At 39.2% G+C, this 26,113-nt stretch overlaps 1 protein-coding gene across 1 annotated transcript in view; it reads left to right on the forward strand.

Moving 5' to 3' along the window:
• The window catches only part of LOC139479531 (uncharacterized), a 39,805-nt gene that overhangs the window by 3,960 nt on the left and 9,732 nt on the right, over positions 1-26,113 (forward strand). Inside the window, exons 5-7 of the mRNA XM_071262376.1 lie at positions 15,625-15,843; positions 16,053-16,265; positions 16,713-16,946. Coding sequence (XP_071118477.1) covers positions 15,625-15,843; positions 16,053-16,265; positions 16,713-16,946 — 666 coding nt within the window. The remainder of the gene's footprint in view (positions 1-15,624; positions 15,844-16,052; positions 16,266-16,712; positions 16,947-26,113) is intronic.

Here is a 26,113-nt window from a genome sequence, read left to right on the forward strand (position 1 = left end):
TTCAAAATTACATCCATAAAGGATCTTTTTAATCAAATCAGTGCTCCTTTAATCATCGGTTTTTTATAAGAAATAGAATTAATAGATAAATTTTGATTATAATATGTACAGTATAAAGTAAATGATTTTTAATTTGGTGTAATGAAATCATAACTGAGATTGTTAGTGGCTGTATCTTCACAGGGGGTTGAAGTATCGTAAAACAATTGTCCCCCTGGGAAGGTACGTAAGTCCGGTATCCTTCAACGTATCATTTCATTTCTCTGTGATTTTAATCGTAGTATTTTTGTTGATTTTACCTCTTTGGTTAATCTTTCTGATCATCGCCAGTGGCCAGAGGGATGGTGTAAATCCTGCTGGGGTACCATGTAGGTAGCAGAAGTACCGTAAGTCCCCATGGTCCCTAGTATGGTGGCCTAATTTTGGTTGCTGGCGATCTACAGCCCCTTTTTTTATTGTGTCGTCTGTTATAATCTGATTATTTTATTATTCTATAACTAGTTTTACAATTATAATATGTGATATTTTGCTAGTTGTTGTACTCTCCTTCGACGACAGGTCTTAATATATTATATAAATACATAACTTGCTCAAGTCACGATATGGCTGAAATAATGCCGCTGTGACTTTAAATTTTAACTAACTCACTCACTCACTCACTCACCCAGACTTGAATATTTACTGCTTGTCATTATATAGTTGCCAGATATTGCCTTGTTTGTTCCGCTTCTTCTTGCCCTGCTGTCATCAATATTCCAGCTATATCCCAGCAGTTGACTTTTATGCGGTAAACACTGGATCAATGGTGGACATCGATACAGTTTCAAAACTCTCATAATAATTGATATTTGGAATATGTTCAAATGTTGCAAGTAAGCACCGAAGTACTCCTTGATGACGTTCTCCATAATCAGTTGTCATTACTATAACTACATCCTAAATTCTACATTGTATCAAATCTCCATTATCGACCTGTTTGCAATCATAGCGTCTTTTCGGAAATGACGCCATTTCAAGATCTCTATCACTAAGTGAATGAGTGAGTACATGTAGCTGATAGCTGCATCTGCAATATTCCAGCTATTCGTGGCTAGAAAAACAAAATCAGTTTCCTTTAGACATGAGCATTGTATAAAAATGATAACAAGATCGCTAAAACTTGAGTCCATTATCATAGTAATTTTCAAAAACTGACATTCGAAATTTAAAATCTATATCATTTCACACAGTTTAATTTCTTTCAAATAGGCTAAAACTAAGGGGGTAGAAACGGTATTGAAAAGTTCTGAAATAGTTTGAAATGTATAAAAACGTTGCCGAATAAGTGCAAAATCCATTTCATCCAAAGGTGCTTGATAGTCAAAGGACTATGGCAAGGAATACATTGAGGGGATCCTCTCCCTTCAATAAAAAGGAATGAGTCAAATGATAATGACTGTGTCCAATACGACACCTTCGGATTACAACTTCATCCTGACGTCTTAATCCAGTAAGGGCATGATTTCCAATCAAGGGCTGTATGGCATGAAGGTTATTTAATACTTGTTTATTCCACCTTAATTTACTGTCACATGTTTCCAACATAATGGCAAATAACATGTTTTTAGGTCAGTGTATGGAAAAGCACCAATACATATTTCCCAAGAGCAGCTGTAGCTGCAGCATCTGCTTTAGAATTTCTTTTGATGCCATCATGACCGGGAAGCTAGCAAAAGATGATGTCATTGTTAGCCACAGAGAAATTCAAATGATATTGCAAAATTTCAACTTTTAAAAGGCATGGTCAGTTTTGCGGTTGTTGATTGTAAGCAGGATAAACTATCAGAAAAAATAATAAAACTGCTCTCCTTTGAACGTTAAATAAGTTGCATGGCTAATGGTAAATAGTGTATATGCTTGTATGCCCTGTATATTGTTGTTAAATAACCAGGAAGGCTTAATGATATGATAAGTAGTTAGTATCTACCTTTTTCAATTTCGTTACTTCCAAATTGACGTCAGGCTGTATTGACTGGCACAGTAGCACTTCAGGTAGTTTATAAGTTGCAATTGAAGAAATAGTTGGATTTGCGTCTGTTATATGTTGTGAATACGGATACCAAGTGTAGGAATTGAGCTAGGTTTCTTAGCATACAAAGTCTGAAATGAATTTAGATGCTGGATTGGATGGATTGAAATGGACTTTTGTAACGTATTGCAGTGCCAGTTTTATCCTTTGATATCAAGACAAGGCTCATCAGTCTCAACATATAAACTTTCAACAGGGGAAGTTCGAAATGCACCCAGACACAATCTAAGACCTTAATGGTAAATGGTGTTAACTGCTTGATTGTACAATGGACGATGGCTGAACCATAAATAAAACAGCCATAATGAAGTTTAGATGGAATCAATGTCCTATAGAGATGCAATAGAATTTGTTGGTGTCCAACCCATTTAGTAATTGGTAAGTATATCAAGAGTTTTTAAGCATTTAACTTTGAGATTTTTAATATGATGAATGAAAGATAAGTTATTGTCATAGGTTATTCCTTAAAATTTGGTCCACTCGGATTGGAATTAGTATAAGAATAACACTCGCTCATGATGTATTTTGCGTTTATTGCAAAAATGAACACAACAATGTTTGGCTTTGGAAAAATTAAAAACCATTTTCCAATGGCCACATGTAAATTTTGTTCAGGCAAAGTTGTAAATGTCTTTCAACAATGCAAAACGGATATGTTTTGCCATAAAAGCAAAATAAGCGTACATGAAGTGGTTTAATGTGTGATAGTGTCAGTGACAAATTTCCCGGATCAAAATGATCACAAAAAGGATTCGCAAACCATTTGTCGGGAAACATGTACAATTCGGAAAAACGCACCCAGTGCATTAACAAACGTCCCATGGAGCTGCACGTTCTAAACGTGCAACAGCATATTGAACGATATTAAAGTGCAGGGTTTTGGATTGCCTGGCATCTGCGTCAATCAAACAGTGACAGTTCAGCAACATGCCAAAATTAACAGAAGTGCAAAGAAACAACGTCATAGGCCGCTTGCAGGCAGGGGAATCCCGATCATCTGTAGCCAGTGTTTTCAATGTTGTGCCCAGCACCATCACAAGGCTATGGGGTCGGTTTCAACTGCATTGGTCCATACGTGATCGGCCAAGGTCGGGACGACCAAGAGGAACACACCCGCCCAGGATTGCACCACCTACGTGAAAGGACGACCACAGCCACCCCAACCACATCCCAAATACCCGGACTGCGCAGAATCTCCGACCAGACCTACGAAATCGTTTAAGAGCAGCAGGTCTACGAGCAAGACGTCCTGGGTGTATTCAAGCAGGACAATGCTCGACCGCAAAAAGCACGGATCACAAGAGCCTGTTGATGTTCTCCCCTGGCCCTCCAGATCCCCGGTTTTGAACCCAACAGAGCACCTGTGGGATGGATTGGATAGACGGCTACGCCGACGTCAACCACAAGCCCAGACGTTGCAGTAGTTGGCTTTTTTGTTGCAGGCTGAATGGGCTATCATTCCCCAGGATGTGATTCGCATACTCGTCTCTTCCATGGGCAGGAGATGTCAGGCTGCTATCAAATGGGGGAACATACGCATTATTGATGGTACCTGACCTTCACCTTGGACTTTTCCTATGTACCGATAACTGAGATGACTACAATCACCAAGTGTTCTCTCCACAACAATTTGGCTCAAAACCTTTTATGGGTCCTCGTATAAATGTATTTTTCACACAAATTTAAATCTGGCTTTGCTTTTCTTTTTTTGAAGACTATATTAAAATCATCTACAAACAATGACCCATCAATATTTTCAGTCAAAACCTTTGCAAGGCTATTTATTTTAACACTAAAAAGAGTAACATTGAAGGACTCCCATTTCCTGATCATATACATCGGACAATGTGGATCCCACTCTGACTTTAAACTTCCTGTCTTTTGAAAATCGTGCAATGAAATCAGGCATGAGGCCACGAAGGCCCATGTTGTGCAGATCTTTCATAATACCATGCTTCCATGTCGTACGTATACCATAGGCTTTCTCCAAGTAAAGAAAGATTGATACAACATATAAATATAACCATTGAGGACAAATGATTCCAATCTCACGAGATGAACAATAGTGCTCCTTTGATGTCTAAAACCAGATTGAATATCCGTTATCAGATTATTTGATTCTAGGTACCATACAAGGTGGCAATTGATCATTCGTTCCATAGTTTTGCAGACACCTTTAGTTAATGCTATTGGACGATAATTAGAAGGATGTGTTTGATCCTTACCTGGTTTAAGGCTAGGAATGATAGTAGCTTCATGTTAGGACGGAGTAAAATTACCCGGTTCCCAAATATTGTTAAATATAAATTACAGGGCTAAAAGAGAAGATTCCAGAAGATCCTCCAATAGCTGCAAATGAATATGATCTGGCCCTGATGTTGTATCATGAGCCTTGATCAAAGCCTCACTTGGAAAATGGTTCATTATCAGAGTGAAAATTCAGAGTTTTCTTTCACTACAAATTTTAAAACTTTTGGAATTTGGGATCATAGTTGGCAGATGATGAATTGGTGCCAATCGTTTCCGCCAGCTTATTAGCAATTTCCTTTTTAGATCTTAATGTATCATTATCATATAATTATGTTTGATCGATATATGGCTCTGTTTGTGCTGAAGCTGTTTCTCCTTGCTTCAGTGACGTATGAGGTAAATTGGAATTGCTTTTGCAGTAGGTTCTACTTCAGAAAGTGGCTTTGGGTGTTCTGTTGTTATCCAAGTTAGTTACGTTTGACAAAGAATTGATGCAGTCACCTTCTCTACGCCAGAAGAATAGGATGGGCTTGTGGCGTTCACAAGTTGAAGTAAACAAGCTTCTTTTCTAGCATCAGAGTAACTGAATCTTTTCTCACATTTAATCTTTTGCACAGTGGGCTCATATTTTCACACACAACAGTCAGTTGAAGATGCCATGTGGTCGCCTTTGCAATGTAAGCACTTAATGTTTTGGGTACATGTCTTGACATCATGATCAAATTATCCACATCAAAAGATATGTGTTCACAGTTAGAAAAAAGTCCTTTGGTTTGGTCTTCATGACTGGAGAGTTGGATCATCTACTTGTGAATAAATGCCTTACCTACGTTCTGACCAAACACTTGTATCTCACAAACGGTGATGAACACTACTGCCTAAAAGTTCTATCCCCTAACACGCGTAGAGAACGCGCGTAACATGGATGTGACACGGGTGCTCAACGGGTTGCACACGGGTTGAGCACCCGTTGAACACGCGTGTGCAACGGATGTACAGCGCGTGTGCAACCCGTTGAGCTAAGTCAAGTTTGCAACAATAGATGAACAAGTTGAAAAATTTGGACCGCAGTTACCAATTGACAAATTAAGACACAGAGACAGGGAGTCGTTATGTAAGCAAAGTTATGGTGCTTTTTAAGACGATTGACAGTTATTGGAGTAAATGACCCAAAATTGTAGGGTCAATCGCTTTTGACATGTTTAAACTCACTTTAAGGCACACGACAAGTCAAAACTGGCCGCCCTTATTATGTTCTTATGTTTGACAGCAACTATGCTCGTGGATGTCAGAGAGAGATATGATGTTTTACCTTGATGTTATGACAATGAGCGAAACTGCCTTTTAAGCCCACCGTTTGTTTAATAGTATAAAGATAAGGTTGTTAAAGATGTATCAACGTTTTCTTTCATTGAACACAAAATTTGATCTGTATTGCCGTAAACAATCTAACCTGCTGCCTATGTAACTTAAACATGTATTTCATATGCCACGGGCAGAAAAGCAAATAAAGTTGTGTCTTATAAGCTCTATTATCCCTGCTGACGCTATCATAATGTTCTATTTCAGTCTGACACACCAAGCGTGAATAAGCGTTGTGTGTTGATAAACCAAACTGACGCATATACATTTTCGTAGATATGAACCGTTCTAGTTTCTAGTACATAACGAAACCCTGTGACCGATGTATTGGTTCCTTGATATTCAAAAAGAAATAATATTGTTTATTTCCAGGCCATCCTGATCATCGTTTACTCCTACTACATGCATGGTTAGAGGCAAGATCAACGGCGCCACCAAGCATTTATTAGACAACAAACAGGGTTGTCAGTTTCACTTTGAACCACCATCCCCACCGTGTCGGTAGGGGTTATGTAATCGATGCGCACATAACTGTGTCCAGTCCACCGCGGGGTTTGATGCGGTGTCAGCGTCGAATGGTTTTGTGATAGTTGGGCAAATATTCGTTGTATATCGTAATTTTTTGTTACTATCTCCATTTGCTAAATGAAAACGGATATTACAAACAGTAAGTCAGCCAAGTGGCAGATCCACTGCCTGCTACATTCCTTATATTGGCGGAACGGTCCTGTTTGTGTGTACTAGGCGTAACATCCGAAGACTAATAAAGTCAATTTTAAGATAGTACACACTATGGAGCTGAAAGATAATATGTCCAGAACGCACCATCTTCTATGACCTGAAATGTTATAACGTTGGATCGCGAGGGCGAAACATTAAAGTAGATACACGAGAGTTGCGACACTGACTGTGTAACACGAAGACATGCGGTTTGAAATCAGTCACTGGCATGAGAGAAGAGGTTAATTATACACACGATTTTGATTTCATATAAAGCATTATGAGACCTGGGGAGCAAATATGCATGTTTTACACACGGAAGAAATGTATAGTTGATATAGTATATGTTTTAATTAATCTTAACACATGTATATCAACAATAGTGAGTGAGTGAGTGAATATTTATAGTCACATCGGCAATATTTCAGCCATATCGTGACTAAATCAAGTTAGACAGTAATAATACATACAATGTTATTATAAAACCTGTCGTCAAAGGACAATAAAAGAAATAGATTATCACAGATGTAGATTTTAAAACTAGTATTGAACCATAAAAAAGATATCAACATAAATAACAATACAGTATAAAAACGGGGCTAGGGATCGCCAGCAATTAAAGGTAGGCCACCATACGAGGAACTGTGGGGACTTACAATACTTCTGCTACCTGCACGGTTCCCCAGCAGGATTTACTCCATCCCTTAGCCGCTGGCAAGTATCATCAAGTTTAGCCAAATTAAAACAAACAAGTATGCTACGACTAAAACGGTTGTAGGAATAAACTTACTTCGAATGATGTGGTCATACATACACTCTCGTGGGAAATTTATTTTACAGTACTTTAACCCCCTTTGAGGATATAGCCTCTAACAATCTCATTTACAAGTTAAACACTACTGATACTGTAAAATATGAACTATGTACACATATTCAAAATTTATCAAACAGTTCAATTTCTTTTAAATGAGGCGCAACATTGTTAAAAAGATCCATAATTGATGTTGCACTGAAATATTTATCCCTTGTGATAGAAAAATCAATACAGTCAAGCAGTACATGCTTGACTGTGATTCTTTCATCACAAGGGATACAGAATGGAGGATCCTCACCTTTCAATATATATTCATTAGTATACCTTGAATGGTGTCACAGATTTGTTGAGCGCTGCTTTTGCAGCTGCATCAGCCATTGTGTTACCAGTTATTCCAACATGGCTGGGTAACCAACAAAAAACGATGTCGTATTGTCCAGTAGCAAGAGCATTAAACAATTCAATTATTTCGATTAAAAGTGGATGTTTATATGACATGTTATGAATAGCCTGCAGGCACGAAAGAGAATCAGAAAAAATGATAAACTTCTGATATTTTGACTGTTTACTGATACGTTTGAGAGCTACTAGAATGGCATTGGCTTCAGCTGTAAAAATAGAACAATTATCAGGTAATCTGGATGAGGTAGTCCTGGATCCAGTGACAGTGGCGCTGGCAACAGCTTCACCATCCTTAGATCCATATGTAAAGATTGATTTGTAATTATCATATGAGTTACTTAATTCAGTATATTGTTGTTGATAAATCAGCTGGTTTGTTTCAGATTTCTTTAGTTTAGTTAAGGTGAGGTCCACCTCTGGTTTCACTAACTGTCATGGTGGAGAAGACAAAAGCTGAGTGGGGGCTGTATTTTCAAGATTTATTTTAGCAGCAGAAATATGAGATTGTATTCTTATTCCAAGTGGTGGGATAAGAGATGATTTTTTATTGCAGAGATTTTCGTTAAGGGGATTAAAAACACAGTCATATGCTGGATTCGCGTTATTAGAAAGTAATTTCGAGATATATTGTAAAGACAATTTAATGCGACAATGTTTTAGGGATGGCTCGTCAGCCTCGACATACAGACATATCAACAATAAGCAAATGAACAAGTCCATGGATAATGTTTTGTTGCACGTTAACGACTTTTTGTTTTCACTTTGACATACTATATATCATAACAAAGTAAGGGAAGGTTTGGGGTTCCTCTTGAAAGTACTTCAATAACAACTGTTGTTTACTGAACAGAGATTTTAATGATAAAAACATTGACTATTAATTTCTTCTGTCATTTTGCAATGCAGTTTACTTTAACTTTCTTCCCTTTTTTTCAACTGTTAAGAAAAAACGTTAACATGGTCACAAGGTGATGAGCCTGTTGAAAGTTACTTTCTGAGATCTGTCAAATCTATCACGGAATTGATGCTATCTACAGGTTCAGCCATTTCCAATTTCCTCCACTAGTTATTGGAAACGTTCAGGAAAATATTTCCTTTCTCGCTTAATCTGTCATGCATGCAAAACATATACCCAGTGAGATCTTTATATTATCCATACAATAAACTTTGTTCATGCATTAAGATATTGATGGGTGTAGGGAACAGTCCCTTTGAATTTTATGATTTAACACACACATTTATGTACAGTTTGACAGATTATAATAATATGAACATCAAAATTGATCACCACTTTCCAAGTTCACTTAAGTAAATAGGAAGCGTGTGTATTGATCTGTTGTCTTAATCACTGACCCATCAAGATTGTCAGCCGGCATGTATCAAATCTTCATAACCGGTGAGTGAGTTTGGGTTTACGCCGCTTTTAGCAATATTCCAGCAATATCACGGCGGGGGACACCAGAAATGGGCTTCACACATTGTACCCATATCGGGAATCGAACGCGGGTCTTCGGCGTGACGAGCGAACGCTTTAACCACGAGGCTACCCGACCTCCCTCATAACCGGTGAGATTTTGATAACTGTCACACCTGACTTATTTGTCTGATTGACACGTCTGCAAACAATAGGTGAACCGTAACACAGTAATTCGGGGTAACGGTTTTCTGTGCTATAGAGTCAAAGTCCCGTTGTGCTGCATGTATATGGAGTGCATATATCTTAAGATGATGTGTCATTCCTTAATCAGGACGATGTATGGCATAAATATAATCACTTAAAAGTAGACACATGTTAACGATAATAATGACAGAGAGATAAATAAACGCAGGTCGGGTAAGTATTATTACCTTGGTTAATTATAAGTTGCCATTTTTTAAACAGTTTTTCACAAGATGAAAGAAATGATGTTGCAGAAAAAAGACTAGCAATTAACACTATAACCGTGATGCATTCGCGTTACTTAATACAATCCACATGGAACAATACATAGGGCGTCTTTTTACTATTTATTCATTATTTGATATCAATAATACATTTATGGATACCAAAGAATGAATTCATATCTCAAATTTAATTAGTTTTTTATCATGAAATGTTTATTAATACAGCAAATCGGTTTTTAGATATCAATAACTGAATTTATTATCAAATAATGTACTTTAGCATCTAAGAAATCGAATATGGTATTGTATCTATAGCTTTCGTCTCCATGAACCTTATGCCCATTATTTAATAATTCGTGAAGATAGGTACAGTATCGTAACATTTACATATATAGTCATATTCAGATAATGTCTCTACATATAAGTAAGGGCAAGCTTCTTAACTTTGTTTAATAATTTTCCCTCCTGGCTCTGAATGTGGAATACAGACTTTATGGTTACATCGGTATCATTGTATTTTAATGCGATTTGAATATCATTATTTACTATAGTAATTACTTCATGTTTTAAATGAGACTTCATGTTTTAATTTGACATGTCACCACAAATTACAATTATTGCTTGGTAGCTCAATACCATTGACAAATACTCTAATAGACATGACTAGTAAACCATTAATGTAAGTTGAAAAATATATATTGTAAATGCCAAAATGATGTATCCAGGATGAAGAAGAAGACATATTGACTGTAGCGCTGGGATTATATTCAACAAACCCGTGAAAACAACACTCAATGTTTAGCCCTCCTGGCATCCATTATGCAACGACCATCATATAACCCCGCGCTCACGTCTACAGGTATCTTTCTGTGGTACGGTAATTAGTAGAACCCTCTCCATCGAGTGTATCCTCCATGATATAACCTACTCTCATTAATTAAATGCTGCCCATTCCCAGCGTCACGGCTTTGGAGCTGAGAAAAAGAGATCAAACCATCATAAAGTAATTAGGGTCCAATAAAAACAACGCTCTGCCAAACCTAATAAACATGATCACTGAAAGTCATACTACAGACGTTAAATGTCAAATCACAAAAAGCATTTGAATAGCAATAACATTTACCAGGATCATGTATTCTCTTGACAATATCGAAAACATCATGTAGAAGCCACAAAAGTACTCATATTGTCCAACAAAATCACATCTAAAAACGAGACATCAGCAATTGCAAGTACATATAATTAAATGTGTGTTAACATTTTTCGTCAGGAAATAAAAAAAATATATCTCCTTGTTCAGCTTAACACGGGTCCTCCTTTGGTCAAAGGACCCGTGAAGATTCCGGGGTAGAATAGGTCTTCAGCAACCCATGCTTGCCGTAAAAGGTGACTATGCTTGTCGTAAAAGGCAACTAACGGGATCGGGTGGTCAGGCTCGCTGACTTTTTTCTTTTATAAATTTTTATTCAGTCATATACACAGGATACATATGCACTCGGAAAGCAATACAGCTATATGAATACAGGTACTTCTCAAAAGGATATGGTACAGAGGAGGCCTAAGGCATAATCCACATCATGGTACGGATGAAGGCATATTTATTTATACAATTAAGAAGATGCGGTATTTATGGTACATCAAATTATGTTGCAAACATCAAGTGAATAAGTTATTTTACAGTTTGAGTAAACAAAGCCCATTTTCTATTAAAGGCAGAGAAGTCGTTATTTCTACGTGCAATATGATATTCAACGTCATAGATACTTCTTATTGTGTTCTTAAAAGCAACAAAGTCAACCTTTTCAATCTTAATACACTGGACAAAGATAAATCTTTTAGCAGCTACAATCAAATGGTTAATTAATACATCAGAGGTACCACAGAGGAGCTCGTTGTCAGTTATAAGGATTTTTCTATGCAAGATATGAGTCAAGTAAATACAGAAATCTGACCAGAAATTCTTAACAACATGACATTCAATATAAACATGAAAAACATTTTCTTTGTGAGTATGACACAAAGAACACTCATCGTTATTAATAAGTTTCATTCTTAATAACTCACGTTTAGTAAATATTACTTTATGAATAAATCTAAACTGGAAATCCCTGAGTTTTGTGTCCCTTAACCCATGGCAATATACACTGCATATTTGATTCCATGGAAAAGAACATCCCAGCTGATTTTCCCATTTCGAACAAGATTTAGGGAGAGGGAGAGAATTCCCTATCAGTTTATTATTAAACACTTTTGTTCCTTTAATAGAACGTGTAAGATCATAAATCCAAGGAGATACTGTGAGATTACAAGAGGAATGCAGATTTTTATCAATATTTTGTCTCCAACTTCTTGGAATATTAAAAAACATACGGTTATAGTCGAGAAAAGTTCCTTTAAGATCATAAAGTTGTTGTAAACGTGGGAAAGGGATCCATCCGTTTTCATCATACAAGTCTTTTATCGTAACTATAGCTTTTTTAAACCAGTCATTAAAAATTAATACTGGTTCTCTAAAATAATGGTTTAACCATATGGGTTGGGAAGCAATTTCTGCTTTTTCTAAGTCTTCAAAGTCATATGAATGCATAAAGTCACTCCAGGCTATAAGGGTATCTTTCCAGAAAGGATTTACAATTTCCCAATTCTTGTGCAAACTGGCACCTAAAGTGTAGATATGAGCCAGCTGAAAACTAGCAAGGTCATAATTAATGTTTTTTTCGCAATAGTCGCAGGCTCGCTGACTTGGTTGATGCATGCCATCGATCCCAATTGCGTGGATCGATGCTCATGATATCAATTACTGGATTGTCTGGTCCAGACTAGATTATATACAGACCGCCGTCATATAGCTGTAATAATGCTGAGTGCGGCATTAAACAACAAATCAACCAACCAACCAACCTTTGGTCAAAAGTTTGTTCCCCCTGTAATGAGTGTGTCACGCGTTGCACACGGGTATCACACGCGTGGCGGACGGGTTCCACACGAGTGACCAACGGGGTGCACACGTGTTGCGTAACGCGTTGCTCGTGGGTGTAAGGGGAATGAACTTCTAGGCAGTAGTGTAGATAGTGAAGACAATCTCACATATCTGGCCATGACTACCTGTCCACACGCCACAGTCTTGGATGGATCTGTGAAACTGGTCGCAGATTTTTGGGGGTATGCAGGACAAAGTGTGGGATGCTGAACAAAGCCCTCTATCTTAACTTGCTCTGCACGACCTGGAATTGACCTACATGTCTGCCGCAAAAACTCTCTCACAGCTAAGGTCTATGTCATTTGCTGATATCAAGGTCACTCTAATACAAGCAAGCGAACGCTTGTTTCTTTTCCTTATGTTAATGCCGCACTCGACAATATTCCTGCTACATGACAGCCTGGACCAGACAAACATGTAGTTCATATTGTGGGCAATATCTGATGCCGGAATTCGAACCCACAATCATAGGTTTCTGGCGTGCCCGAGGGACGCAACTCTGCACAGGGAATCGTGGCGCCTAAGACGACTGGGCCACCAGTGCCCCCGATCCAGGTCTTCAGCAACCAATGCTTGCTGTAAAAAGCAAATATTTGGATGATCATGCTCATTGACTTGGTTGAGTTTATATCAAGTTGTGTCAACTTCATGCTGGAGATAACACTACCTTTTTGCAGATCTCAGTCATTTCACATTTTTGTGAAATTAGCAATCAATGCTGATTTGACCATGAAAAAGAGCCAAGGAAAATGTGGGATGTGGAAACATCTGGGACGGAAACATAAGATGCTATACAACATACATGTCAGAGACGCCTTACCACAGCCACGCTATTACTTACCTAGCATTTGAGTGAACAGGATTTCATTGCTGCGTTCGTAAATACGTACACTCTTCTGCACGGATGCCCCGATTAACTATAAATACTATCTTATTTTTCATGCAAGAGAAACCAAATAACGACGAGGTCAACGCTGTCCCTGTTGGTCCCCGGATAGCATATGGACACAGGGACACAGTTATTTGATTTCACTTGCATTAAATGATATACAGAGTGAGTGAGTGAGTTGGGTTTAACGCCGCTTTCAACATTATTCCAGTTATATCGCGGCGTGTCAGCTGAATGTGGGAGAAAAGCCTGAAGTGATGCAGGTCTCAGACGTTTACCACTTCGGTGAAACCCACGAGCATGGGTATGGTGCTGACAAACCTAGAAGCATGAAATACAGAGAATCTATACAGAAGAGTGTATGTATTTAAGAGCTCAGATGTAAAGCTACAACTTAAAAATATTCAAATGTTAGGAAATGTTCACATGATGCGAAGTTATAGTGAAATCCTACGTTCCAGTAATTATGTTTTTACATACACATGCATCTGTTTTTCTCTTCCTAGTTCCACGAGCTCTTGGAATTCCTGGTTGCAATGTTACCTATTTGGAAGTGAGCAAATAATCATAATCACCCAAACTAAGCATAGCTGGTTTCCTCACCCATGTTTAAAAGGCCACTGATCGCCCAATGGTGAAAGGTGTCGATACTCGACGTTAAGAGTGCCAGGAGCCACTGAATGTTGGTTCAAATTTAATTCAAATTTGTTCCAAGCTTCTGATCACGGCTTTCATGCTTATGGTCTTATTTACTTATCATAATCTAAAATGCAGTGTTAAAAACGTGGCTATTGCTTGTCGGCGAGATTGGCACAGACAGAGATGTGATTGTGAGTGGAAAATATCTACAGTTAGACAACATCTACAAGAGGAGCCAAAGGTGTCGTCTGATTAAATGTTTGATGTTAAAAGAAAATTCCATTTGGGCAAATCCATTTGACATCCCCCACACCCAACACACACATAGACAAACAAGATCACGGAAGCACGCACGCACGTACGTACGTAAGCACGCACACACACATTTGTGATCACACACACGCATACAAACAAAAGATCACACACGTACACACGGTATTGGCGTGTACATACTAAGTATTATGTCTAAGGGAGTCGTGAAATTGCCTCCGGGCATTAAAAACCACTAACTATGTCCCAGTCTTATAGTATGTCTTACAGTTTCATGAATTAGTTTCACTATCACATTATCAAGATTTCACTGTGAGCACAATGTATAGTTTAATGAATATCATCCAATATGAGTTTCGCCTTCATACAGTCCCGACCTCCATTAAGATGGTAAATAACAATGTGATCCCTCATCCTGTTAAATCCATATCCACATAAATATTACATATTTAATCATCAGTTATTTCTGTCTTGGTCTTCATTGGCAATTAAATCATGTTCACTCAGATGCTTGATCAGTATCAGCGTAGCTGTGGTATGGCGCCTTTGACATGTATGCTGTATAGTATCGTATGTTTCCTTCCTGGAGCATATCCAACAGATAAGTTAAGTCATTTCTCCATCTTTCCATTCCCTACATTCCACCAGGCTCTTATTCAAGGTCAAATCAACATTGATTACTTATTTCTCAAAAAATGTTAAATGACAGATATTTGCAAAAAGGTAGTGTTTTCTCCAACATGAAGTTGACTCCTGACATCCTGATATAAAATTCAAAACTACCTAAATATAGAGCATAGTATTGGTTTAAAACCTTTCTTTTCAATCTTTAGCATCTTTGGTTCATGTTTGATGTTCTTATGAATTCGCACATTGCGTGTTTATATACAACATGATATATGTCTTGCGTTTAACATTTATTAGTACTTCGCTCAACTCATGGTGTGTCAGCTGGATAGGGCATCATAGATTACAGCAACACAAAGGTGATGCAAGAGGCGTAACTCGACATCGAACAAACAAACGAACAAACTACTACTACTACTACTACTACTACTACTGCTACACACGTGCATGCACGTCGCTATATAAGTGCAATAATCTTTGACGCGACGTTAAACCCCATTTCACCTCACCTACTACTACTACTACTACTACTACTACTACTACTACTACGACGACGACGACGACGACGACGACGACGACAGATATACAATATTCAATAACATAAATGTGAAGAAAGAAATACGTTCCAGCGTTTGAAATTACTTACAACGTAATCTTTCTCTGAAACATATTTTGTTATAACGATATAAGGATTGGTCGAACTTTCTACTTTATTTCAGCACGTATTGTGACAAATGTAGCTTTGGGTAAACCAACCATTCAGTCTAGCACGTACCCAGGCGGCAACTCTTCCTATGCTGTGGACGGAAGAACAGGGGGGAACTTCTATACTGACCACTGTATGCTTACACAAGGGGGCAACGTCTGGTGGATGGTGGACCTGCTTCATGTCTACAATATATCAACCGTCAATGTGTTCAGGAGAACAGACTATCCGGGTGAGACTTCATTTGGTACCTACCGTCTAGACCGTCATGTAGCAGAAATATTGTCGGATGTGGCATTGACAACAACAAGGAAAAGAAACAAATGTTCACTTGCTTGAATTAGAGTGACCTTGGTAATATCAGCAAATGACATATGCACATCTACCATAGCTGTGAGAGAATGATTGCGGCATATGCAGGATTGCCATGTTATGTTCCAGGTCATGCAGAGCAAGCTAAGATAGAGGGATTTGCTCAACATCCTACACTTTGTCCTGCATCCTCCCCGAAAGTCTGCGTCAACCAGCTCGGCAGTTTCACAGGTCCATCCAAGATTGTGGCGTGTGAACAAGAGGTCATGGCCAGATATGTGAGAGTTTCCTCAACTACCTACATGACCGTGTGTGAGATACAAGTGTTTGGACAGGGCGTAGGTGAGGCATTTATTTATTAATGGGTGTTCCAACTTCCCTAACCGTAATGAAGACCGAATCAGGTGATGAAGGAAAAGTTAAATTATCGAATGTTCTTGACACAATGACACGTGATCGAGATATGAAAAACAGCATCGTCAGAATAAATGGTAGTCAGTGTGGGATTCGACCACTGCAGCATATCGGCAGCTTTTAACTGTTGGTAGCCGTTAACACTACATGTATCACTTGAACAGAAAAGGAGTATAAGTCCAAATTTCCTCATGCTAAGTTATGGAACGGGTGGGACGATGTCGTCATCGTACCCGATCAGCATACTGATGTGTAAGGTCTTGGTTAAATTATTTTGAATACTGAGCTGGAATGTTGCTGACTGACGTTAAATAACACTAAATCAAAAGCTGTGTCATTAGATACACATGTTTGTATACGAATTGATAATTACAGGTGGATGCTTGAGGAATAAGGTACAAGTGCAAGAAGGCCACAAACTGGATGACTCCTCTATCACCATGCTACGCGGTGATGCTTCAAGTCGTGTGGAGTGCAGCATCAACTGTTACAGACACGACAGCTGTCTGTTCTTCAACTACAACAGAGTGACTGGAGAATGTCAGACAGGAAGTGGTCAGGAAACTTCCGCTTCTTCTTCGGCCACTGATTGGGACTTCTGCACAATTTGTTAAAGGTCTGTTTGTCCTGTCTCTGGTGGATACGTTTCATAGATGTAAACTGTGTCCTTATTTAATATGTATGTTTTGGGCAGGAGAGGCCTGTGACAACGGAACTTTCTCAGATTTGGAACATCTCTAACTAGACATCACACGTCTAAATGTGAAATCCCAAACACATTAATCAGAGTTATCTATATGAAAGTGATTGTTATCATGTTCAATTAAGGACATATGTGTTTTAATACTTATGGAAACATACAGACATATAGAAATTATTGATTACTCGATTGTTCAGTTTGTTTACAGATCGTCGTCGCATCAATGAATCCTTCAGTGCTGCGTCAGGCAACACTAAGACACTTTTTTGTGCAAATTGTGTGATTGAGTGGCGGGTGCTACCGGTAGGGCAGGACATGCGTACGATCTTCGTGAAAACCTGGTGACATTTATGTTTTTCAGACATAATTCCCTTTTACGCTCAATGGAATCTTTCCACATAACATTGAGACTGGTTATTTTCTGGACTTTTGTTTTAGTGTGTATTTATTATCTTCTGATGACTTAATTGTCGTGTTGTTTTCAAGGTGTTTGCTTCATGGCATAATAAAAATCTATTCATTGAGTCGTTCGGTATCGTGTATATACTTACTAATCACTACCGCTGCGGTGGGCTTTATTGGAAACAAGTTATGTCAGCCAAGGTGAAATACGTTTGTTTTCAGTATTGTAGAGGTCATGCTACGGGCATTTGTGTTTGACCTTTTCAGTCAGGTTTACCTGATGCAGACTTGATTATTTACTGGTCGCCATTATATAGTTGCTTGATATTGCCTAATTTGTTCAGCTTGGTTTTCCCTGCTGTCATCAATATTCCAGCTTTACCACGGCGGTTGACTGGAACACTGTAAACACCTGATCAATGGTGGACATCAATACAGTTTCAAAATCCGGAGAATAATTGCCTGATGGTATTGATGAGTTACATACAGTTAATGATATTATGAATATGTTCAAATGTAGCAAGTACTCCTTGCTCCTTACTCCAAAATCAAGCTCCTGTATTTTTACTTGAAAGTTTGAGTATATGCTGCTTGTAAAATGTCCAGTGTGTGTGACCTTACTTTCAAGTACGTTTTTGTCCGTCTTCGGAAAATATTGCTACCTTTAATTACACTTTAATGTCTTAATGTTTCCTTAATCTTTACGTGCTTCTTGCATCAATTGTAAAAGTTGTTTCATAGAATAGACATATGATTCATAAACACATGCTCGTGATGTAGTTGGAATAGTACAATCGACTCTGCCTTCTATGTGTATATGGAAAGGATTTTGTCGATTTTATTTGCTCCACATTTGAGAATGTATCAGTATAATATACGATGAGTAATTCGATACACAATACTTTGTTACATACGTCCGCAATCACGCACCCACTCATTCTCGTGGTATATTATAATGTGCCAACTGATGGAGAAACCTGTGATCATGTCTAAACAATTAATCTAAATCTAAATCTAAATTAATCTAACACAGCTAAATCTTTGCATCAAGGGTTGGTTATCCACACAAATACAATTACGAAGTTCATTCTCGTGAACTCGGGAACCATCGCTACCAAATACACACGACGTCAAAGACAATGATTGTACCCACTCATAAGAACCAAATTAATAATTCGCGTAGTTAAATAGGTTCAATAGGTTCAATACAATTACATTCTGTTGCCTTTATTAAGTTATTTTTATTGTTCTTCATGCCACTGTTTCGAACAATCCATTTTGTTACGATCTAATAGATTAGATCATGCTATTAAATTAATTCTTGTTTGTAAGTTTTCATTTCTAACAAAACTCACTTCTTACAAGAGTGTTCATGAAGGAGTGTAGATAGGCATCGTGTAACACATTGAACTGTTTTAATGACGTTAGCATCGATCAACAATGCCAATCAGTGTCATTGTTGTCAGAAGCAGAAATTAACGAGATGGATTGGGTGCGGTTATTTTGAATTGCATTTCTGAGGCATCCATGCGATAATCACGGTATTGCGTTTTACCAGACTCAAATTAATTATCTATGACGTTTCGTTACCGTGTTATTTCTTGCATTTGAAGGATCTTTCCGCTTCTCCACTGTACTGTTCAACAGCGTCCCATGAGATCCGTATTAACAGCTTTCAACGGTCCTCCAACAATTGGCGTGTGAACAAGAGGTCGTACATCCCCATGATGTTTTCTTCCTTGTCAGCATGATGATCTGTGAGCTACAGACGTTGGTCAGGCAGCAGAAACGGAATGTATGTAGTGGACAAATAGAAACCTGTCACAAACGCATGCAAATGCAAGTCAATCACCTAAACAAGACACTCGGTCAGAAATGCTTTGTAATTTGATTTTTTTAAAGTAAACAATAAGAATTTCATTCAAGCTAATATATACTCTTCAAAAAAAGAAACTTGACACTGACTTTCAAAATGTAATGTAATGCGGTTGTTTCAAAATAGGACACAGAAACCATAATTGAGACATTGTTTGAAGATCAATGTACACAATGTTCAAAACATTAATCGTGTCACCTAGACAGACACACGTGAACGATACAGTTAATGTCTCAGGGGTACAGAAAATGTCAGTACCGGTTGTGCCCACCACGTGCATCAATCACCGCTTGACACCGACGACCCATAGATGCAATCAAGTTGTCAATAACACGCTGTTGGATGTGCTGTCATTCATGCTGAAGTGCATCAAGAAGCGCCGGAAGTGTTTCGGGCGGTGGATTCCTTCTGCGAACGCGTCGTTTCAACTCGTCCCACAGACGCTCAATCGGGGACAAATCTGGTGACCGGGCTGGCCAAGGTAATGTCTGGATGTTGTTGTGCTGTAAGAAGTCCTGACAAACACGTGCAATATGCGGTGGAGCGTTGTCCTGATTGAACTGTCCGCCATGAACGTTGACGTGAGGAAAGACGTAAGGCTGTAGGATCAAGTCTCTGTAACGCGCACCTGCCACATGTACGAGAGGCGTCCTACCACCGTGATGAATTCCGGCCCACACCATGGACTTGATGGGACAACCTGCTGCACACAGTTGGGGGCGTAACGTTCACCCCGACGTCTGTAGACACGTGCGCGCCCATCAGCACGTGTATGTAGGAAACGGGACTCGTCAGTAAACAGTACATTTCTCCACCTTGCACGTGCCCATCTAACCCTCTGTTGGCACCAAAGCAGACGGTCCGCCAGATGACGTGGGATCAATACATGACGTCGAACAGGTCTTCGTACAAAAAGTCCAGCCTCCCTCAGTCTGTTGCGTACCGTTTGATCTGATATTCTGCGTACCCCAGGGATCTGTGTGGTTGTAGACGTGGCTGTGGTAGTGCGGTCTCGGGGGTGTCGCAGCCGGATGTATCGATCTTGTGCTTAGGTTGTCACCCTTGGTCTTCCTGACCTTGGTCTGTCGTCAACTCTGTTGGTGTTGTTGTATCGGGTCCACAGTGCGGAGATTGTCTGTCAGGATAAGCCAAAGTGCCTGGCCACTTCTTGCTGAGTTGCTCCAGCTTGTAATCTCCCAATGGCGTTGTTCCGTTGAGCTGCATTCAGTCTTGGAATTCTGTCACCGCCTCTACTGCCGTTATAAGGACTGTATGAACAGCCGTTGATGTGGATTTTTATACCCATTCAGCATGCCTAAATGCAGGATACTGTGCTGCACGTTTTTTATCCCCAAACGCTACGTTTATATGCTTTGCATGCGTTTTCGCGAATTATAGACACATCATCTTTCTGTTTGACTTATTTGGTTCTCATTTAATGTAATTATTTGGCAAAAAGTGGTTTTACATCTTTGTTAAGTTTCTTTTTTTGAAGAGTATATTTTATATAATCACATGGTCTCCAATACATGGTGAGTTACAAATATTCATTATCATCATTACGGAAGCTTTTCTAAGTTGGATTTGTTATCGTGAGTCACGCCCGCACATTGCCGCAATATCACGGTGTGTGTTCCATGTGGGGAATCGAACCAGGGTCTTCGACGTGACTAGCGAACGCTTTCATCATCTGCCCAAGAAAAATGTCCATGACGTTTACTTTGTTTACAGAGACCGTATGCACCAGAGTTTGAATTAATGTGGTTCGTAATTGAAAGATTGCTAAATAATGCTCAGTTGTGTTTTACAAAAGTCCAACTCCCAATACCATTTGTGTTATCAATGTCATATTCTGGTACGTCATAGCTCTACTGAATTATTCGAGGTCACCATGTTCGTCGTACCTCTGCTCAAATATTCGAGGGCAGCGAGGTCACCAAAGTGACCTTGTACCTAATGGATCAGGTGGCCAGTCTCGTTGAATTGGTTGATTGCATGTGATCGTATCCCTATAGCGTGGATGGGTGATCATTATGGCAACCACTGACTTGAATATTTTCAGACCAACGTCATTTAGCTTGAGTATGGCGTTCAACAACAAACGGTCAAATTTACAAAAGCAGTAAAAGTGTAAGACCTGCACCATTTCGATTAAACAGGCTAGCTTTGAAACTGTTCAAGTCGGCGATATACCAAACTCATTCATTCCTTAATGCCCGGGGAAAGACGTCCATGTACGCAATGTTCACAAGTTAGATAGCTCCTCCCTCCCGCGGTACTGCCTCCAATCTTAAAGTGCACCATCGAATGCTTCAACATACGCCACCGTAGTGTTTTTGAACTACAACATGGTTGTAGGAATATGTCAGACAGACCCTCACATGCGGTCTTCTCCAATGTCCCTGGGCCCTAAGTTGGAGTTCAGCCTCCTGTAACATCTGTTAATGGGGCATTTATGAGCGTTCGTGTCTCTGCTGTTTTTCTTATAAGCTTGCTACTTATATACTATGTCATAACCAATGGGTATTCCGCTTATAGCATTGGTCCCCAGCAACCTACTTTGATTGTGATGGAACAGGTAGTCAGTGACTCAGTGACTCGGGTACGATGACGCACAATCAGCCAAACCATCGAGTGTCACACACCGATCCATTTGGCCACGTATTATGACATGAATAGGTTACTTCACGGGTCAGTCCTACCATTGATTGGTGATAAAAAGCATCCATTCTAATAGCAAATGCCCTATTTACTATTCTGAACGTAAGTGCTTTCATCACACAGCTTACAACTTTCTGAATTATTCTATTCTATATAAGGTATCTGCTGAAAGAAGTGTAACAAAGTGATCGACCGAACATTTGATATCTGTCCCTAATGAGGAGGTGCTCCCAGATCAGCGACAACGCAGAATCAACGCAGACATGACATCCTTGACAAACCTACTGTACACCATCGTGTGTTTCCTTTTGGAAGCCTTGGAGGTAACAGGTAAGTATAGGCTATGTTTTTGCGCTCAAGTTGAATATGTAACGTTACTCAGAAATTAGAGGTTTTATAAAGCTCCAACGTAACCTCTATGTTCATGGATGGTTTGTTGCTTAACGCTGCACTCCGCAAAATTCCAGCTATATTACAGCGGTCTTAAATAATCGAGGCTGGACCAGAAAATCCAGTGAACAACATCATTGGCATCGACCTACCAATGTGCGAGTTTAGCTTCAATTGTGTAATTGATATCTTTTCCCGTAAAAAACAAGCCTCTTTCTCAAGTGCGACCTACATACATCAAAGATAGTTTGCCTGCAGACGACAGGATAACTATCTAGTCTCTGTCAACTGGACAGACAGAGGATTTTCTAAAACAACACTTTGTTTTATTGGTGTTCCATGTGACGAAATGTATTGACTAAATATTAATGCTTTTTCACCTGAGTGATAATGTTTATAAAATGTATGATTAGGGCGTTCACGACACGAGTGTCTAAACATAGTATGACATGAACACTGATATATTGTTATACTTAGAAGATGATGTCTACACACAGAGACGAATTTTAGTGTTTACCTACAAGGGCAGCATGTCGCAACAGCAGCTGAACCACAATTTGTCGAATGACGTCTTCAGCTATGACGTCGTTTCTGGTGTGACGTCATTCCGACCTCAGGTCACAATATGATTCGAATGACGTCAGCAATGCCGTCCGGATGACAGAAACAAAACACTGTTGTCTCATGACGTGATTTGATCCTAGGGCACATATTATTTTTATTAACCTCGATATGCTTGCCCTCGTAGGTAATAAATGTTCATACATTCACAAGAAACAAATACCATTAAGGTTTTAAAGTTCTACATTTCAATAATAATAATAATGCACACACTAGCTCACATGGTACAGAGGTACTCTTGATATTTTCCACTTGAGAATTCATTAGTTTTAGAGTGGTCAGAATTTCCAATATGTTCATACCTTGACACATTTCCAGTGGTGTTGGCAGTAGCATGATGACGATAAACAGTGAGTAAAATACATGGTATTCCAAGTAGGTGCCAAGACAACAACAGATGCAACACACAATTTAGCCCTGATTGAGCATAAAAATGCAATACCCAAGGTATAATCCAAAAGGAATAATCCCTAACAGTAACAATGATAATCTGCTACCTAACGCAAACGATAAGTCTGAACCAATCATTTTACTGACTAAGGTCACGTGACTACTTCCGGTGCTGTGAAGGTTCACTGTTCCTAATCATAACTAATGAATCAATAAATATTTGAGATTTAAGTTCTGATTTATTTAAGCGCAAATGTCTGTTCAGTGTGTAACATTGACAAACCGTGTCCAGACAGCTTAAGACAGAAGGAACCAAATGTCAAACACCACAACCCGTAAACCATCAGTTTAGACCCCGATAGATTAGACCCTCAAATGACATATCAGTCAAGACAAATTAAAACAGATGGTATTGAACTGACCTAAAGTAACATATCTGTAAGTGGAATTTGATGGTATCAGTAAGGTGCAAGATTTATTTATTTTCCTTCTTGTTCACTTCGAGGAGGAATCTGGGGAATGTCATTTATCAAATTAAAACATGTTTACAGTTGTAGCTTCTCCTATTTTAGTTGGATTTGGTAAGCTTAATGATCAGTGATTGCCCGAAACGTGGAAATTAGTCCCTCCTCTTCATGAGATAGATAAAACCCGTACTTTTGTGAATGACTTTACCCTGTGAGAGAACATTTTGAGATCACTTCAACCAACATGTTCTCACTGCCTATACAGTGTATGAATGGGTTATATTTTGGTATTATTTTGATACATTGGCAAATGAGGTCATGTAAAGTATATGAAAGAATTACATGTTTGTATAGGAACTGTCACTTCCTGTGACAGGGGTTGTGACGTCTCTATGGTGCTTTAAGCATGGAATGTATTTATAAGCTATGTGGAGTGAGTGAGTATGGTTTTACGCCGCTTTTAGCAATATTCCAGCAATATCACGGCTGGGGACATCAGAAATTGTAGCCATGTCGGGAATCGAACCCGGGTCTTCGGCGTGACGAGCGAACGCTTTCACCACTAGGCTACCCGACCGCCCCTTAAGCTGTGTGGAACCGAGGCTTAGCAACCATCCATAATCTGTAAGCGCTGACATTGGCTGAGCCCGCACACCTCGCAATTGGGATACGATGACATGCATCATCAACATCTGCGAGCCAAGGATTAAATCAGTTTAGTAAAGTATCTTTGGGCGTTTGCTTTTAATAAGACAATATACGTCTTCTCACAACCGAGGCAAATCTGGCATACCATCCCTTGCACGTGATGTACGAGGACACGTGCTTCATGACTGTTACAAGGTTGAGTTTGGGAGCTTTATTTTTTCGGAAATGTTCTTGCCACATAAATCACTTACTTTCATTGCTAGACATTTTTCATGAGTATTTTCATGTAGGTTCACATCAACACAAAAAATCATCTACTCTTTTGCATCTTATTGACGTTATATGAAGCACAGTTACGTTTTTTTCCGTTGGTATATACACCTCTTACCCGCTGTGACCAATGCGCTTATTCCTTTTAATTAATGAGTATAGAGCAATATCTGTTTTACCCACTTGAAGCATGGCATTTCCTTTTGGACATGACGCCAATGCAAGTATGTAGTGTTGTTGGTCTTCAGATTTGACAATTAACAGGAAATGTACACAATGTATGCAGATAACATTTATTCATAATCACAGCCTGACGACCATCAGTTCATGTATGCATTGGCGAAAACATATTCCGATCGCGAACCAAAAACCCTCTATAATAGCGTCTTAGCGGTGCTTTGTTTGTTTGTTGTTTAACGCTGCACTCAGCAACACTCCAGCAATATGAAGGGGGCTGTAAATTATCGTGTCAGGACCAAACAATCCTGTGATTGATATCGTGAGCATCAATCCACGCAATTGGCATACGATGACATGCATCAACCAAGTCAGCGAGCCTGACCACCCGATCCCATTTGTCGCATCTTACGACAAGAAGTGTTTAAGTGGAGTTTGTAGACAGCAACACGGCGACGCACTGGGCGACAAACTTTTACGTAGACTTTGCCAGCCACTTACAAGGACTACTTGTAACGTAACTTTATGTCTAGCATTAGCAGAATACGAGGCATTGTTAAAGCGTGTACACGGTAAAATACTTTGTACGCACGATATAATGTATTTGTCCCAATAATGTCAGTTCATTTCGTGCGCACGGTATGGTATTGCGTGTGAACATGATACTACATCGTGCGCACACTTTAGTATCTCGGGCGCACTATATGTAAATACTTTTTGCTCCAATTCATGGCCCTTCAGCGGTACCGTAGGCAGCAACTTTGACGCTGGAAACGGTGCCTTTTGGTAGTTTGGTTGTACAAAATATAATTTCCAGTTTCAATTGCAGCAACTTTGACTTTGGCTGGAAATGACAGTAGGTCCCACTTCAGGGGCAGAGTTTGGAACCGTACAATATTTCTTCACCAAACTTGGCACATAAATGGGTCTGGTGTTGAACTGGTACCTTTTGATAATTTGGGATTTGGGGGATATCGATGACTTTGTCCTCTTGTTAAACCTGTGTCAATGGCAGGTGCTACCAGTAGAACAGGCATGTGTATCCTTGTCGCTAACAGCGTGTATCATCACTAATAAATTATTGTCAGTGATCCTTTGATATAATTGCATCAGTATTTTGGATTTTACGCCCAATATAATCTGTTTCGGCAGATAATCTTGACTGGTTATTCTT

Source organism: Haliotis cracherodii, unplaced genomic scaffold (genome assembly GCF_022045235.1).
Source record: "Haliotis cracherodii isolate W230 unplaced genomic scaffold, xgHalCrac1.p SCAF_4, whole genome shotgun sequence".
In the NCBI taxonomy this organism is placed as follows: Eukaryota; Metazoa; Mollusca; class Gastropoda; order Lepetellida; family Haliotidae; genus Haliotis; species Haliotis cracherodii.